A 16,989-nucleotide genomic window follows, 5' to 3' on the forward strand; every position below is an offset into this window, starting at 1 on the left:
CCCATGGAAATAAATTCCGTACAAATTCATTCTTATGTTATTAGTTTGTATTTAGGCTACCTTTCTACCATGTAATGGGCTACTAATGTTGGAAACATTTTCAAAAGACTAGGCCTACTGTCTCTTCAGGAGGCACTGATAAGGGAACATATTTTATTTTCTATTATTTTCTACAGTGCCTTCAGAAACTATTCCTACTCTGACGTATTCCACATTTTGTTGTGCTACAGCCTGAATTAAAAATGGATTAAATAATTTTTTTGTCTCTCACCCATCTACACACAATACCTCATAATGACGAAGTGAAGACATGTTTTGAGAAATGTTTGCAAATGTATTGAAATTGAAATTTGTTATTTACAAAAAAAAATAACGATTTAATATATTTTGAAATAAGGCTGTAACACAGCAAAATGTGGAATAAGTCAAGGGGCATGAATACTTTCTGAAGGCACTGTACGTACATAGCATACCGAGTCCCACTCACCACGACCCCACCTGTGCATTAAAAGTGTAAATCAAGTGGCGTCATGTCTCCCATCTCATCCAGGTCCGTCGACACGTGACGGTGTTATTGACCCGTAGAGGGGAGACCTGCAGCTTCACTGATCAACTCTGTCAACACAGAAAATACTAGATTATTGTTCATTTCTTATCCGAGAATGTCACTGTAATTTTTGTTTGTTTGTAAATCACAAACCCTTAATGACAAAGTGAAAACATGTTTTTAGACATTTTTGCTAATTTGTTGAAAATGAAATATATAAATCTCATTTAACCCTTGTGTTGTCTTAAGGGTAAAAAAAAAATGCTACGTCCTAATCAGCAGCAAACCCCGAGAGCACCGCGTTAAATGCGTTAAATGATTCAGAAGGGGCGTGACATTGATGGAGTTCGATGCGCCATGATTTTTGTGTTATTAGCACATAAAGCATGGAACTTATTTCTACATATAGTACATCATTAATGACTGGGTTGTCACTGATGGAGGAGGGGCTGGACCACCACGCACCGTGGAGGAGAGGGCCGGCAGAACGAACCTGGCAGCGGTGCTTAGGGAAACCCAGTTCTCCAAAAATAAAGTTTGCCTACACTCTTCGTACCGAACTGAAGACTTTACGGAATAGATTTGCAAACTGTCGTGTTATTGCTCGTTTTTACTATTGCCTATTGGGGGAATTAGTAAACGTTAAGACTTTTAGGAGATAGATAGGACGTTGGAAAGTGATCGCTCAACTTTCTACACAGGAAGCGCTTTCAACAAGTCTAGCGAACAGAGCGCGGACGACTCAGGTAAAGTCAAATCCGACAACACAATGTAGCGCTTTGCATCTAGTCTAGCAAAAAAAATATAGACTGACAATTTGTAATATATATCCCCACTCAATATTCAAGCAGTTGTGTGCCAACGCTCTTCCAATAGTACATTGGCATAGGCTAGCTGACTGCAGGCAGTTGATGATGTTACAATGCGTTATAAATACGTATAACACGGTGTACTGCTGAGCTTGGGCTCTCTAGAGAACAGTTCCTCTCAAGGTTTCTTCCATACCTTTGCAATTATTTGCCACTGACACCCAGAGCTTTTCTTTCTAGACACTTGGGTCCAGCCATGTTTTTGTTTAACACTTTGTGACAAATGCAATACAATGACAAAATGTGCTGCAGTGTTAGTTCCTAATGTATTGTTAGAGGGAGGTCATTTGTTCCATAAGGTCTTGGATAAGGATCTATGTTTTAGTGAGAGTGTTGATGATGCATTGCGTATAGAGCTGTTTCACTTTCTTGTACACTTAGGAAAAAAAGGTGCTATCAAGAACCTAAAAGGGCTCTTTGTCTGTCGCCATAGGAGAACCCTTTGAAGAACCCTTTTTGGTCCCAGGTAGAACCCGTTTGGTTCCAGGTAGAACCCTTTTTGGTTTCAATGTAAAAACCCTTTTCACCGAGGGTACTACATGGAACCCAAAAAGGGTTCTTTCTACCTGGAAGTGGAACCAAAACGTTTTTTCTTTTCTTTTAAGTGACAAATTATATTGTGTTGGTGACCTGGCACGAGAAGGTTATTTTCCACATTATCTCTGGTTCACCGGAGAGAAAAGTAAGAACCATATTCTATTGAAACCTGCTCCTTAATAACATACAACAGATAACGTTTCCACAACCATAAAATCAATCATATTTTCATACCAGCTTGTGACGTGACGATAATGGAGCACTTGTCAGGATGACAACGTTTTAATAGGTTATACTGTCTGCAACTTTAATAGCATCATAAATCAGGTTGAAAAAGCCGTGTCTAGTCGTTTTCCTATCTTGGTTCACCTGCGTATCAGCCCTTACTGGAGCAGAATGAGTTTGTTTCCTTGACTGAGGACTCACAATGTGCTTGTCTTGGCAGCTGTGTTACATTGTCATCATTCCAGCTTGCATCCCTTTCTCAGGGGCCATGAATCAACACATCCATGAGCATTTAGCTAGATGTTCCTGAGAATCATTTCTATCTCACAACCACACCTCTGCCAAATGCACCAAAGACAATGAGCTGCTACATTTTGGAATTACCAAACGGTATGGCGAAATCAAGATTCACCGGTTCAGGTAATGTACAGTTGACGTGGGTGATGTCATGTGACAGAACCCTCTCAGGATATTGACATTTTAAAATATTTGGGTACATGACCAGATGTCAAAGCTTGTGTTCCTTCTGGTTTTGACGTGTTTGTTCTCTATTGTGTAGAGAGTGACTGGTTAGTCATTGTTCACATAAGCTAGTCTCCTCAGGCCCCGTGTCTGGCTAGGGGCCAAAATCAGGTTTCTTACACGCAGACGCACTGAAGAGTAGAGCGGTCAGGGTTAGGAGGACGTCACAACACCTGAGGCTTTTTCAAGGTGATGCAGGGCACAACACCTGAGGCTTTTTCAAGGTATGCAGGGCTCCAAATGAATATTTTCCCAACGTAAAAAAAGTTTAAAGCACAACAAACAATCTAGGTTCAACAGAATATACATATTTTTTAAATTGAGATATAGCAAGAGAGGTCATTAATTAATTTATATGATCATTGATCTTTTGAAAAAGCTATTTCCTTATTTCTGTGCCCCCAAATGTTTAGATATACTGGTAAAGTAACCAGGTTGTTAGCTAGCTAGCTAATGACGTAACATAACTGAACAAGGTGTAAACAAATGCCTGTGAGTGGTTTTGGAGCAACCCACAACATGGTTATGAAGGCCTAAAAACAACCTTTTTGGTCCACGAACCACTGTGGCAGGTAGATTAAAAAAATCTACCAGCCACTCATTACCTGCCACTTATAATTATTACCAGCCAATGCATTTATTTGCCATAATAACACCAACAACAAATACGGTGTCTCAGTTTTGTTTTTCCAGATTTTGGATTTCCCCCAGATTTTCTTCAGGTTTTCATAAAAAAAAACACTTATTTTAATAGAACATCTGAATTTGTTGTTTTCTAAGTCCACAACAACCCTTAAACCACATCAGGAGACGACATTTGAGGTCTGGGAAGAAAATAAAAATCACATTTTGGAGGGTATAGTTGCCCTTTAATTTAATTTGCGTACCTCTAGAGACAGTTTTTTTGCATTAGTTTTTTTCGTGTACTGAATGTACAAAATACCACCCGATTGATACAATTCCACATGACATTATATAATTCTGCCAGGGTATCCTGCTTTGCAGTTAATGGTGTGCAGTTACCGGGGTAACGGGGCTCTCCCGTGGTGCCTGAAAAAATAATAGAAAAGATGAGAATCTTCAATGTCTCTTCGCTAGCAGTTCTTTCCAACTCAAACTAACATTGTTTCCTTCACATGCTAGGTTGTTGTCCAATGTAAATATCCAAGAAACACGAAGACAAAGTCACACTGAATATGTTTACATGAGCGCTAATAATCAAATTTTATACTGATTATGGCTGTAGGCCGAGTGTGGCATTTGTCATGTGAACACTTTACTCTGCTAATCTTAATCGGTGTCAATTCAAAATCAAAGTAAGCATACACTGATTGCCCAGAAAAGCAGTTGTTTCAATCTTTTTAATTAGTAAGACATGTAAACAGCTTAATTTGTGTTGTAGCAGTGTATTTGATATGTGCATGTGCCAGCAATGGTAGTGCAAGCCTCCCTCCTTTGTGTGAGTGAAGAAAGTGCGGAAAAATGTATAGTTTTCACATACAGACTTTATATGTACGATCTCAGAATCAAATAGGCTTTGCAAACATTTATTTAGACTGGAGATTTTCTGTGTTTATTTAAATAGGGACTATGCAGAAATTTCCATCTTTGCCTGGTTGCTAAAATTAGAATAATTCGCCTAATTTCAGTTTGTGACCAAACAAACTTTTTTTTAAACTAGGCAAGTCAGTTAAGAACAAATTCTTATTTACGATGATGGCCAGGGGCAGGACGTCAGATTTTTACCTTGTCAGCTCAGGGATTCGATCCAGCAACCTTTTGGTTACTGGCCCAACACTCTAACCACTAAGCTACCTGCCGCCGTAGCAAGCATAGTATAGAGAATCATTGTACCATCTAAACCGCCGTGAAATATAATTTCCATAACCAAAAATATTGTATTTTTAGCTGTTTGAAGCTGGTGTACAAACTAAAGACTAAAAAATAAACTTAAGGGAAGCATAGAAATATTGCATATAGAACAGATCTACCGCTTCTTAGACTTGCTTTCAATGAGAATGACAGATATATAGCTCACATTTCTATGTGAATTTGGTCAGGTCACCTAAAAAGTTACATATTGCAGCTTTAAGTCCCATCCGTTAGCCTGATTTCAGATGTGTCCATTAGTGATGCGCAGGTTGATTCATAACCCACAGTCACTGTGGTTATATCCGCAGGGCGGGTAGGTTTAGGGTCATGAAATATTATTTTAGGATATCTGGCATTAGTGCGTAATTCTAGGCTATAGGGCCTAACTGTACGCGCATCAAATAATCCTACACACCAATCACCAAATGCTTTTGGGAACGAGTAAAACAAGTTAACATCTATTAATGGAGGCAAAAAAGATAATGTCGGAGTTTAATTCATTAAGAGAAAAGCTGTGAAACGGAGAGTAAAGAGTAAGTAAAGAGAAGGGAGGGCCAGAAAAGTAATGTTTTGAAAAGATTTGGTGAAGTGGTGAAAGAGGATGATAGCAGTGTGATGATTGTGAAACACTATACCATTTTGACAGTCACAAGATGGATTTCAAATAGGCTTGACCTGTAGCCTTACTGGTCAGATGGGTTAAATAGAAACTAAAATCTGGACACTGACTGTAGGTCTATAACCTCTCACATAGCCTTATAAACTCCTGCAGAATTAAGCATGTCTTGCAGGTGAACAAACAGCTGACCCCCGCACCACAAGTGTCCATATAAACAGGATTATTAGGGAAAATCATTCTTGTTGCAAAGCATGCAAACGTTTTAAACAAACTATTATATTGATCTGACTATCTACAATAATCATATTATTGTGTGCATTTAACCTAGAGGGGCTATCAAGATTAACCAGTGTGAAGGAATAAAGCTGGAGTAGGGAGTATTAGGCAGAAATGAGGAAAAGCGTAGAGCAGCACCCTTGGCCAAGGGTGTGCCAGAGTGTCCACCCCTAGTGGTGCAGCTCCTGCCAGGGCAAAGAACAGCGGGCAGTGTGTGTCTTTATACTATGTGAAGAGATCTATGGTGACTCGACCGTATCTATCCCAGATCTGGTTCAGCACTTGGGCATCGAGCCTCCAATACCCATGTTCCCTCTGGACAACAAGTCCGCTCCTACATTCAGTACTCCCGGGACATCAGTCACGCGTAATGAGAGGAGTTGTGCTCTGTTCCACAGAATAATCTTGACAGCCAGTCTCTATGTAAATGCAGAGAGTGAGAGCCACCCTGGCGGTTGATGTATGCTATCACAGTCGTATTGTCTGTCCTGACCATGATGTACCGCTCTTCCCTCGTGAACTGGGCCCCATCCCGTGAGTGTTGCTTCTGTCGTCAACACCTCACTGACACTACCCCTAGGAGAGTGCCTGTAACGAAGATGAAGGGGCTCCTCCAGTGGCGGAGGACCGAGAGACAGACTGTGGTCACCTTTATCTTTCGATGTAGGTGACAAAGTACACAGGCACTGGGCAGAGACCCAATGCTGGAAGTCTCTCATCCTCAGTAGTCCCAGTGGTAGTACTGAAATGGTGGAAGCCATCAACCCCAGCACTCTGAGACATGTTCTGAACAGGGCAAAACACTGATGGAATGACGTGATGCGGCTGACCGATAGTGTGGTCCAGAAGAGATCTGGGATGTCTCCCGGGTGGCGCAGTGGTCTAGGGCACTGCATCGCAGTGCTAGCTGTGCCACCAGAGTCTCTGGGTTCATGCCCAGGCTCTGTCGCAGCCGGCCGCAACCGGGAGGTCCGTGGGGCGACGCACAATTGGCATAGCGTCGTCCGGGTTAGGGGTTAGGGAGGGATTGGCCGGTAGGGATATCCTTGTCTCAGTATGTAAAAAATGTAATAAAATGTATGCACTCTACTGTAAGTCGCTCTGGATAAGAGCGTCTGCTAAATGACTAAAATGTAAATGTAAGAGATAGAATCCAGTTTGACACCCAGGTGTTCTTTCTAGTCTCTGAGTGGGCACCAAACAGCTCTTTTTCTGGTTGATCTTGAACCAGGATGCCAGAGCCGCTTTCACACACTTGCTGAACGTCTGGGTGTCTAATGCAAGCCCGAAGGAGACCGCAAGGTACTCGTAGGCCGTGCCCTGGAAGGCGAACCCGAGAAACCTGGCAGAATGCTAATGTGAAAATAAGCGCCCTGCAGGTAAACTGTGGTGAAACAGTCACCTCGACGAATAGAGCGAGACAGCACGTTGAGCATAAGGAATATGAACTTTCTCAGATAGCTGTTGAGGACCCGTAGGTCCAAAATGGAGCGTTGAAAGCGGGTGGTTTCATAGCAAACTGCAGTGTCTACCCCTTTGTGACTGTGGACAGGACCCAGGGCTGGACTGTGCATGTGTGCCAGTTCACTGCTCTTGTAGCGAGTTGCCCACAAGTTATTTTTCAAACTTATTTCATTTGCTGCTTCACATTTCTCTAGTTTAGGCTACTTACCGTAATGAACGATATCGGCAAAATGCCTGCGATAAGTGATCGGTATGGTCTGTGTCGATGAATTTTCGGTTTATCATCCCAGACCTAGAGTTGAGTGAACTCCCTCCATCTTCCCTGCGGGTGGAAACATAGGAATGAGCCGCTGCACGGGGGATAGGGCTCTTGGAGCGCAAATGTGCCTCTCCCCCGTTTTGTTGGGGGAGCAAAGTCTGCGTTCAGCCCAAGAGGGTACAGGCCAGAACATGATGTGAACTATTGACTGCCCCTCTCTGCCCCTGGGGACTGACCTCTTCTTCGCTCCAAGGGAATCAATGGGGCGGGGCCTCGTTGCAGGTGCAACAAAGGACCACTTCCCCCACTGGCTGCCTCTGTTATTGGGTCTTGACTGGGGGCTCGCAGTCTGCAGCGTCACAGGGGTTTTAGTGGCCCTAGCACCAGTGTACTGCCCTCTCCCTGCCACGAAGCCATGCTGTCTTCTTGCTTGGGTTCCACGGTTCCTAGGAATGTGAGGCAAGGCGAAGTTGAAGGCTTCGCCCTCCTCCTTGTGAAGTTCGCACCTCTGCCGCATGGCGGTGGCCTGCCGCCCGCCCAAACAGTTCTTTGGGCTCAACAGGAGCATTGAGGAAGTTTGCCTTCTCCTTGTCTGATAGGCTGAACAAATTCAGCCAGAGGGCTCTCTCCCCAACCACCGCAAGGCTCATAGTGCACCCACGGCTTTAAATGCCGCCTCTGGAGACACAGAGGTTTTTATACAGTTGAAGTCGGAAGTTTACATACACCTTAGCCAACTACATTTGAATTCAGTTTTTCACAATTCCTGACATTTAATCCTAGTAAAAATTGTCTTAAAAAAATGTGAAATGTCAGAATAATAGTAGAGAGAATGATTTATTTCAGCTTTTATTTCTTTCATCACATTCCCAGTGGGTCAGAAGTTTACATACACTCAATTAGTATTTGGTAGCATAGCCTTTAAATTGTTTAACTTGGGTCAAACGTTTCGGGTAGCCTTCCGCAAGCTTCCCACAATAAGTTGGGTGAATTTTGGCCCATTCCTCCTGACAGAGCTGGTGTAACTGAATCAGGTTTTGTAGGCCTACTTGCTCGCACACGCTTTTTCAGTTCTGCCCACAAATTTTCTATAGGATTGAGGTCAGGGATTTGTAATGGCCACTACAATACCTTGACTTTGTTGTCCTTAAGCCATTTGCCACAACTTTGGAAGTCTGCTTGGGGTCATTGTTCATTTGGAAGACCCATTTGCGACCAAGCTTTAACTTTCTGACTGATGTCTTGAAATGTTACTTCAGTATATCCCCTTAATTTTCCTCCTCATGATGCCATCTATTTTGTGAAGTGCACCAGTCCCTCCTGCAGCAAAGCACCCCCACAACATGATGCTGCCACCCCCGTGCTTCACGGTTGGGATGGTGTTCTTCAGCTCGCAAGCGTCCCCCTTTTTCCTCCAAACATAACGATGGTCATTAGGGCCAAACAGTTTTATTTTTGGAGAGGACATTTCCCCAAAAAGTACGATCTTTGTCCCCATGTGCAGTTGCAAACCGTAGTCTGGCTTTTTTAATGGCAGTTTTGGAGCAGTGTCTTCTTCCTTGCTGAGCGGCCTTTCAGGTTATGTCGATATAGGATTCGTTTTACTGTGGATATAGATACTTGTGTACCTGTTTCCTCCAGCATCTTCACAAGGTCTTTTGCTGTTGTTCTGGGATTGATTTGCACTTTTCGCACCAAAGTACGTTCATCTCTAGGAGACAGAACACGTCTCCTTCCTGAGCGGTATGCCGGCTGCGTGGTCCCATGGTGTTTATACTTGCGTACTATTGTTTGTACAGATGAACGTGGTACCTTCAGCCATTTGGAAATTGCTTCCAAGGATGAACCAGACTTGTGGAGGTCTACAATTTGTTTCTGAGGTCTTGGCTGATTTTCCCATAATGTCAAGCAAAGAGGCACAGAGTTTGAAGGTAGGCCTTGAAATACATCCACAGGTACACCTCCAATTGACTCAAAATATGTCAATTAGCCTGTTAGAAGCTTTTAAAGCCATCACATAAATTTCTGGAATTTTCCAAGCTGTTTAAAGGCACAGTCAACTTAGTTTATGTAAACTTCTGACCCACTGGAATTGTGATACAGTGAAATAATCTATCTGTAAACAATTGTTGGAAAAATTACTTGTAGAAAGGTTACCTTTAGAAAAGTTTTGGCCTTTCTAGGGAGTTTTTCCTAGCCACCGTGCTTCTACACCTGCATTGCTTGCTGTTTGGGGTTTTAGGCTGGGTTTCTGTACAGCACTTCGAGATATTAGCTGATGTACGAGGAGCTATATAAAATAAACTTGATTGATCGTCATGCACAAAGTAGATGTTCTTGCCGACTTGCCAAAACTATATTTTGTTAACAAGAAATTTGTGGAGTGGTTGATAAGTTTTAATGACTCCAACCTAAGTGTATGTAAACTTCTGACTTCAACTGTATATGCGACAACACAGATTTCCTCCCAGAGATCATGGTTAGCCGTCTCGATGCATAGGAGGTTGCCCTCTCCTGTAACTGCTCCGACCTGGTAGGCCATCAGTAGGGATGTGGTATTAAATCAAATTTTATTGGTCACATACACATTTATTGTGGATGTAGCAAAATGCTTGTGTTCCTAGCTCCAACAGTGCAGTAATATCTAACAATTCACAACAATACACATAAATCTAGAAGTAAAAGAATGAAGTTAAGAAATATATCAGTATTAGGACGAGCAATGGTATTGACTAAAATACAGTAGAATAGAAAACAGTATATACATCTGAAATTAGTATAGCAGTGTCGTTGGCAAACTCAGTCCATACTGAAAGTGCCACAGACTCGTAGACCTTCTGGATTGAGACTGAGAAGCTTTCCATCTTTCCAGGAAGGGAAATGCTGGTCAGAGTAGACACAGCTGGGGTTGTGGTGGTTGTCCAAGGATTGCTCCACAACCGGAGGCTTGCTGAAACCCAGCACCTCCATGCCCTGCATGTCCAAAGCTGCAAACTCCCTAGTCAGGGCATTGCTGTACAGGAGCTTTTCCTAGTTACGTTTGGCTTCCGCCAAACAGGCTGGGACCATCGGGAGGAGTTGCTTCCCCGGCATTGTGCGAGAGGGGATTCTCTTCTCATCAAATCAGTCCCTCTCGGCATTGCCGCACCCCTCAGGTGCATTCCACCCAATATTGAGTTTGGCTGCAGCCCGCTTGCAAACATCAATAAGCCAGTACTTCTTCTTGTGTTTCAATGCTCCGCTTAGGGCACTGGAAGGCCTCGAGCCCTGGGCTTGGAGTTCCTCTTCCCGATTGTCTTCATCAGAGAAGAGACAACTAATGCTGTCATCATCATCCTCTTCGATAACGAGCTCCCTCTCCCCCGCGGTGTGTTCGTCAAACAGCGGGTGGAAGTTCAGGGAGGGAGCTCAGGAGGTCTGGGGTTGTGGAGTTTCCTCCTCGCCCGAAGGCTATGAGGAAGAGGAGCCTCGAGGAGGGGCAGCTTTACGCAGTCTCCGTTTGAGGCCGGTCCTCGGCAACTCCTTACAATGCACGCAGGACACCGGGTGAGCGAGAGCCGTCAGTGCATGTTCTTCCCCCAAGCAGGTGATACACGAAGTGTGTATCCTTTCCAGCTATCATAGCCCCACATGGCTAGCCGGTGCCGGGGCAGGGGTGTGCCGGTGCTGTGGCAGGTGCTGTGCTCGGTTCTCCTTGAGTAGGGGTAGCAGGTTCCATAACTCTGCAGTTCGCCTGAGAACAGTGAAGCAGGAAGACAAGGATCAAGTCGTGCTGAGTAAAGCTTATAGAGCGCGAGAGTGACCAGAGCGCGGGGCGTGGGGAACTGATAATGAGTAGGGTCTCTCCTCATTCGCCACTCGACCTGTCTGACTTTGAAAGATGTTGTGTGATTGGACCTTGCGTAGTGATAGCCTTGTCCAACGATATCCCATAGTGAGATACCGGAAAAAATATTTGAAAGAGAACATGCAGGTTATTCTATATCAGACAGTGACACACATAAACAGAGACCCTACACACACAAACTGTTACGCTGCACCCATATTACAAAAGTTCCATTTTCTATCCATAGTTCCAAAGTTTTTTTTCTGACCCCGCAGCCATGAGAGTGATAACACCATTATAGAATGATAATATCCGGAGTGACAATACCAGATAATAGCAATACCTGTTACAGGATCATGAAAATCACGCCCCAGCCCGTGGCATCAGGCACCTTATCTATTGACAAGGATACATCTGACTACATTAGCAACCGTCAGTGAAAAGGACAGTGAAATTCATTTCCTGTGACATCCCTCCAGCACACCACTGAGTAATCACCTGTCAAAATCTCTGGGTTTTGATGTCATTTGAGGGACTTTTATCATGTAACGACAGTGGAAAATGTAACTCATAAGACGAGGAAGATTTCTTGGTTGCTTTCCTCTATGATAGTTGTTTCTCATCATTCCCTTGTCTAGACTGAGCTATACCTCTATAGGGCTGACAGCATCTCTCTTTCACTTTGAAGTCATGCAGTATTCACACACACAAACAGCTGAGCGTGTATTCAGACCGGATCAGGTGTATGCAGGTGGCTAAAGTTACACTTTCAGCAGTGTCCTCCATTCCTGCAACCTGCCACAAAATAGAAAGCGAAACACAGCAAATAATGTATCCTGCAAAGACCGACTGCACACTAAAGCCTTCCAACGTTAGCTGATTCTCTAATTCTGGGAAAGTTAAGGTGAAATACATGTATTCTAGACACCGACAGACAGATTGGATCGCTCTTTCCCATGGAGTAAAAAAGCCAAATATGAAGGGACGGGGAGGAATGGAAGGAGAGATGGGATAATAATGAAAGGATAACGGTGTTTCATAGAAGACCTCATGTTCCGACCATACCAGGGTGGAGAGAAGATTAGGTTGTGTCTCACACGTAGAGTAGAGCCTTGTGGATGCTGTAGCTCTGACTGCCCAATTTAATAAACTGCTTCAGTACTGGAATTACTGTAGAGAGGAGTTTGGACAAAATCTGGGATATATTTTCCTGGCATGCTGAACATTGTTTTGATGATACCAGTGTGTTAATCAGATGTATGCAGGGTTATTGTTACCTATTGGTTATTACAGTTGTACTATGGTTGTAATAATATATATGACCGTGTCACCTTTCTTCTTATTGGTTCATCAGATGCTCAGAACATGGAGTTGAACAGAGGAGACGTGCCTCTATATGTAAGTACTGTTGTTCACTCTCTCTGTGTGTGTGTGTCCTACATGTGTGTGACTACCTGTAATGTTTCTCCTCAGCTACCTCTCTCTCTCTATGCCCTTTCATTTTCCCTCTCTCCATTTCCTCTCTCTCTCTCCGTTTCCTGTTTCTCCCTCCGGTTGGTGGTTGACTGACTGGCGTTGTGTTGAGGTTGGGCTGCAGGTGAAATCTAACCCTGGTGTGTTACACTCCCCTGGGATAGAAACCTTCACATCCGGCCTGTTCTCCAGATGGACAAGGCCTACCGAGACCACTAAAAGCCCATTATTTTATACATACTTGTGTGTGTGTGTGTGAGAGAGAGACGGCATGTGTGTGTTTGATAAATAGTGTGCTCAAGTGGTAAGGAAATAGGGCCCAGTAAAAGAGAGAATGAGAACTATAAAAGATGAATGTATTGTTTATTGGTTCTGAGCAGGTAGGCCCAGACCTGAGTGGCTATATGTTTATTCTAAAGGTCAGTACATGTGTTTTCTATTTGAGGTGAATTAGGAGTGGGTTTTCAGAAGGTCATTTTAAAGCTTCTCATTTATTTTCATTAAATGTGTAATGACTCGCTCTCTTACTCTCTATCTCTCTCTTACTCTCTCTCTTCCCCTCACTCTCCCACTGCCCTTTTCTCTATTTCTCTCTTCTCCTGTGTGGTAGAATCCTGGGTGGGTGGGCCAGCCGGCCGTCCGGCCAGGCACTGAAGGTTTGCCAGATATCTGGAGGACAGAGCGAGAGTAGAGTATCAGTTTGTTTTTAGCAGTGTTTCAGAGTTGACCTGAAGACGTTTTCTTTCTGTTATTGAGAGCCTGGTCGCCTGTTTGGTCTGTAAATCTGGCCGCAATAAGCAGTCATGGAACACGTAACATTCATGATTCATATCCTAGTTTTCTCTCTTTGTTTAGACCGTTATCTCTGGTTGCAAAACTTAAATTCTCTAGTGAGCCGTGACATTTTTACAACAGTACAGTACTCGCTGTTACTTTGAAAGTACTCACAGACACTCACTTACTCTTACTAGAGTTGACTAAACTCTCACTGGTGTATGTCTGTATGGCCAAAAATGTACCGTAAAGGTTGAACCTATACATCTGTGTTACAAGATGAAGTGTAGTCTCCACCCTGAGGTCGTAGCTTTGCCTCTGCAGCACGGCTCCTCTCACCTCTGAATGAGAGCCAGACTTAAATGCTCGGCTTTGTGGATGTAGGCTGTGCTATATTTCACTAATTTTAAAGAGTGTTATTATAACTGGCCTGCAAAAGTGTTTTGGTGTAGCGGTCCTGCACAAAGACAACATAGAGCGTTGCCTCTCACCACACCAGAACGTCCACAATCGGTACAATGAACAAACGGTAGTATTGATAGAAGTTCTCACTGTGTAACTGCCTGTGTCTGGTCTGAAGGGGTGGTTTGTGCTGTGTGTGGAACCTTCAGACTGCGATTTACTGAGTTTGAATGAGATGAAGTGTGTGTGTGTGTGTGTGAGGTGATCTGGCAGTGCGTTTGTTGGCTGGCTATGAGAGATTACCTGGTAGACGACTGGCAGGCCGCTGGTGATTTGCGCTAGAAGAGGAGAATGTGAGGGATTCTATTTAAGTGATAATGCCAGAGAAGCCGGTGTTGGGTGGATATATTGCCACGGGTGTTGTGCGGCCCGAGGTGAAGTCGAGCCAATATATCCTCCAAACACCGGCTTCAAGGGCATTAGCACTTTTATACAACATATTCAAATAATGATTTGCATATTTTCATTAAAAACGTTATTTTGATGAATTTATTCATGCCATTTCATCCTTCCACAAGATATGGTCCCGACACAAATCTAGGGTTGCTACCCAAGCCGGCTGGTCGTTCGTTCTATCGGGTCCGGTTGCCAGAGACACGACCCAGTCGTTAAGTCTTTTTGTTCTGTATCTATGGATGGAACCCAGTTGTTTGTCCTAAAAGTTCTATTTCCATACAGGCTGGCAATGTTCTTATCCCTTGCTTACTAGCTAGCTAACTTACAGTCATGTCAAACAGCCAGAATAACAAAAAAGTATCTGCATCTGCATTTGTTTATGCTGTTTTCTAGTGACATTTATTTGCATACATCCATAAAAATGAGCTAATGATGCACGATTTCACCTGGCTCTCTCGTCAGGACACTGTTGTTCAGAGGAGCTAGCCAACAACACAGCCAACAACACAGCCAACAACACAGCTACACAATCACTTCAAACTGAAGCTAGAAAGACTGCAAACTAGCTGCATTTCGTTTCGTTTTACCAGTTTTTTTAAATTGATATTTCTTTGTATATATCCATAAAAATGATGCTGATTCATGATTTCGACTGGCTGAGAAAAGCTGCCTGCCTGTCTGTCATCCTGACACTTTCATACTATGCCACAGCTGAGATCGAATTTGAATATTGAAACAATATTGCAAATGTCAGAGAGACAGACCGCAAGGTTTATTCAAATCTCCGCTGTTGAAAACTAAATGTTAGTCGAAAAGAAATGTGAGAATGTCTAGATGCTTTTTATAGTGGAGATCAAGTTTATATATTGCCTGGCTGGGCTGATGAGACAGTGGATTTGCGCAGTCAGATGGAACAGAGTAAATAGTCCTTTTAATGTCATAGATTTCGCCAGTGGTATTTGTATAAAAATAGTTAACTATGATTATTTAGAACCACTTTTACAAAGAGAAATGAAAGGTATACATATTGGTGTGTGTGTGTGTGTGTGTGTGTGTATATGTGTATCCCAGGTGCAACTAGGCTTTGATAGAGGGGGTAAGAATTGCTGGTTGAGTCAGTATTAAAGCTTGGGTCTCTATCTACTGTACATACAGTTGTGGTTAATGATTACTGAAACCTTCTTTTTAGCAGCGGTGGAAACGGTTGCAGAAGGCGGGAGGGATATGGCTTAACTCTGTCCGGAATTGGCGACAGGGAGAAAAATCAGTATTTTTTTCAGCAGCTTTTTTTTCAGCTGATTCTGCAATTTAAAAAAATTACCCACAGATCTGAGCGAAAATGTGAAAAAATACTCGGTCTAGCTTTTATTTAGGTGATTTCTAGTTCACAAAGATGATATAAAAAAAATATATAGGTCAATTATCTTTTCTAAATACTTTGTCTGGGTTTAGTAATTTAACTGTACACTGAAAGCATTTTTCCATCCCAAAAATGGCTTAAACAAATAAATGTTTTAGTTTGTTTGTTTGGTGTGGCCGCCGCTAAATTAATACAGGGGAAAACGCTGAACCTTTTTGTGTGTCAGATAATGAAGTTAATGTTTTTGCCATGCCTGGTTTACCAAACTGGGAATAACAGGAAAGTCTCACCATGTCGTTCCTCTATCACTGGATGATAAGCAGCTCAAAGTAGAGCAATAGATGTCACGCCCTGATCTTTCACCTGTCTGTGATTGTCTCCACCCCCTCCAGATGTCACCCATCTTCCCCATTATCCCCTGTGTATTTATACCCGTGTTCTCTGTTTAAAATCTTTAGTACGAACTGGCCATGACTGACCCAGCACACTTGGACCAGCTCCGCAATGCCATCTCCTCCCAAGGAGCCACCATTGGTAGGCACGAGGAGTTGCCCTCACGGCCTAATGGAAGGGTTCCAGGTCGTGGTCAAACGTCACAACCTAGCTTTGGATGCATTGCGGGAGCAATTCCGTGGGTTGCCTACTAGGCAGTCTACCACAACAACCTCCCAGCCCCTCAGTAACCCGGCTGGTAGCAGCGCCGTCACCCAGGTTTCCCAGGAACCTCGCTTACCTCCTCCGGAGCGCTACGATGGAGATTCCAGAACCTGCCGGGCCTTTCTCTCCCAGTGCTCCCTCGTTTTTGAGCTGTAGCCTATTTAATTCCCCTCGGACCACTCGAGGATAGCGTACATCATTATGCTGATGTTCAGGAGGGCATTCGCCTGGGCCACGGGGGTGTGGGAGCAACAATCCGCCGTCTGCCTCAGTCTGGAGGTATTTGTGGCGGAAGTGAGAAGTTTGAGGCTCCGGTGTCCGGGAGAGAGGCTGCCCAGAGGTTACTCCAGCTTCGGCAGGACTCCCTCAGTGTGGCAGACTATGCAGTGGAATTCCGCATGCCAGCAGCGGAGGGTGCCTGGAACCCTGAAGCGCTGTTCACCTCGGAGGAAGGAAAGGACGAGCTTGCAGCCCCGGAACTACCGACGGATCTCGACTCACGGATCGATGGACGGCTATGGGAACGCAGAAGGGAGAAGAGGTTGATTGTGGTCCCAATCGCTCATTCAAGGATCCCACCTTGCATCTGATGGACTCCAGAAGTCCCCGGCGTCTACGTCCCCGAGAGGATCCGAGCTTACCCGAGTTCCTCCAAGAGCCTCCGAAGACTGACGATTTATCTCTTCCCGAGCCGATGCAGCTCGGTAGGGCTAGGCTGTCTCCAGACGAACGGGTATGCAGACTTAACACCCAGAGTTGTCTGTATTGCGGTACTGCCGGTCATTATCAAGAGACCTAATTCATTGGTAGGAATGAGTACTCTGGTGGGTCCTAAGGACAATTTAGCTTCC

The 16,989-nt window shown here is 43.9% G+C and overlaps 1 protein-coding gene across 1 annotated transcript in view; it reads left to right on the plus strand.

Moving 5' to 3' along the window:
- The first annotated feature begins 935 nt into the window (after positions 1–935).
- The window catches only part of LOC129863707 (rho guanine nucleotide exchange factor 28-like), a 91,371-nt gene continuing 75,317 nt past the window's right edge, over positions 936–16,989 (plus strand). Inside the window, exons 1-2 of the mRNA XM_055935896.1 lie at positions 936–1,293; positions 12,371–12,414. Of these exons, the coding sequence (XP_055791871.1) occupies positions 12,382–12,414 (33 nt within the window). The 5' untranslated portion in view covers positions 936–1,293; positions 12,371–12,381. The remainder of the gene's footprint in view (positions 1,294–12,370; positions 12,415–16,989) is intronic.

The sequence above is a fragment of the Salvelinus fontinalis genome, chromosome 10 (assembly GCF_029448725.1).
Source record: "Salvelinus fontinalis isolate EN_2023a chromosome 10, ASM2944872v1, whole genome shotgun sequence".
In the NCBI taxonomy this organism is placed as follows: domain Eukaryota; kingdom Metazoa; phylum Chordata; class Actinopteri; order Salmoniformes; family Salmonidae; genus Salvelinus; species Salvelinus fontinalis.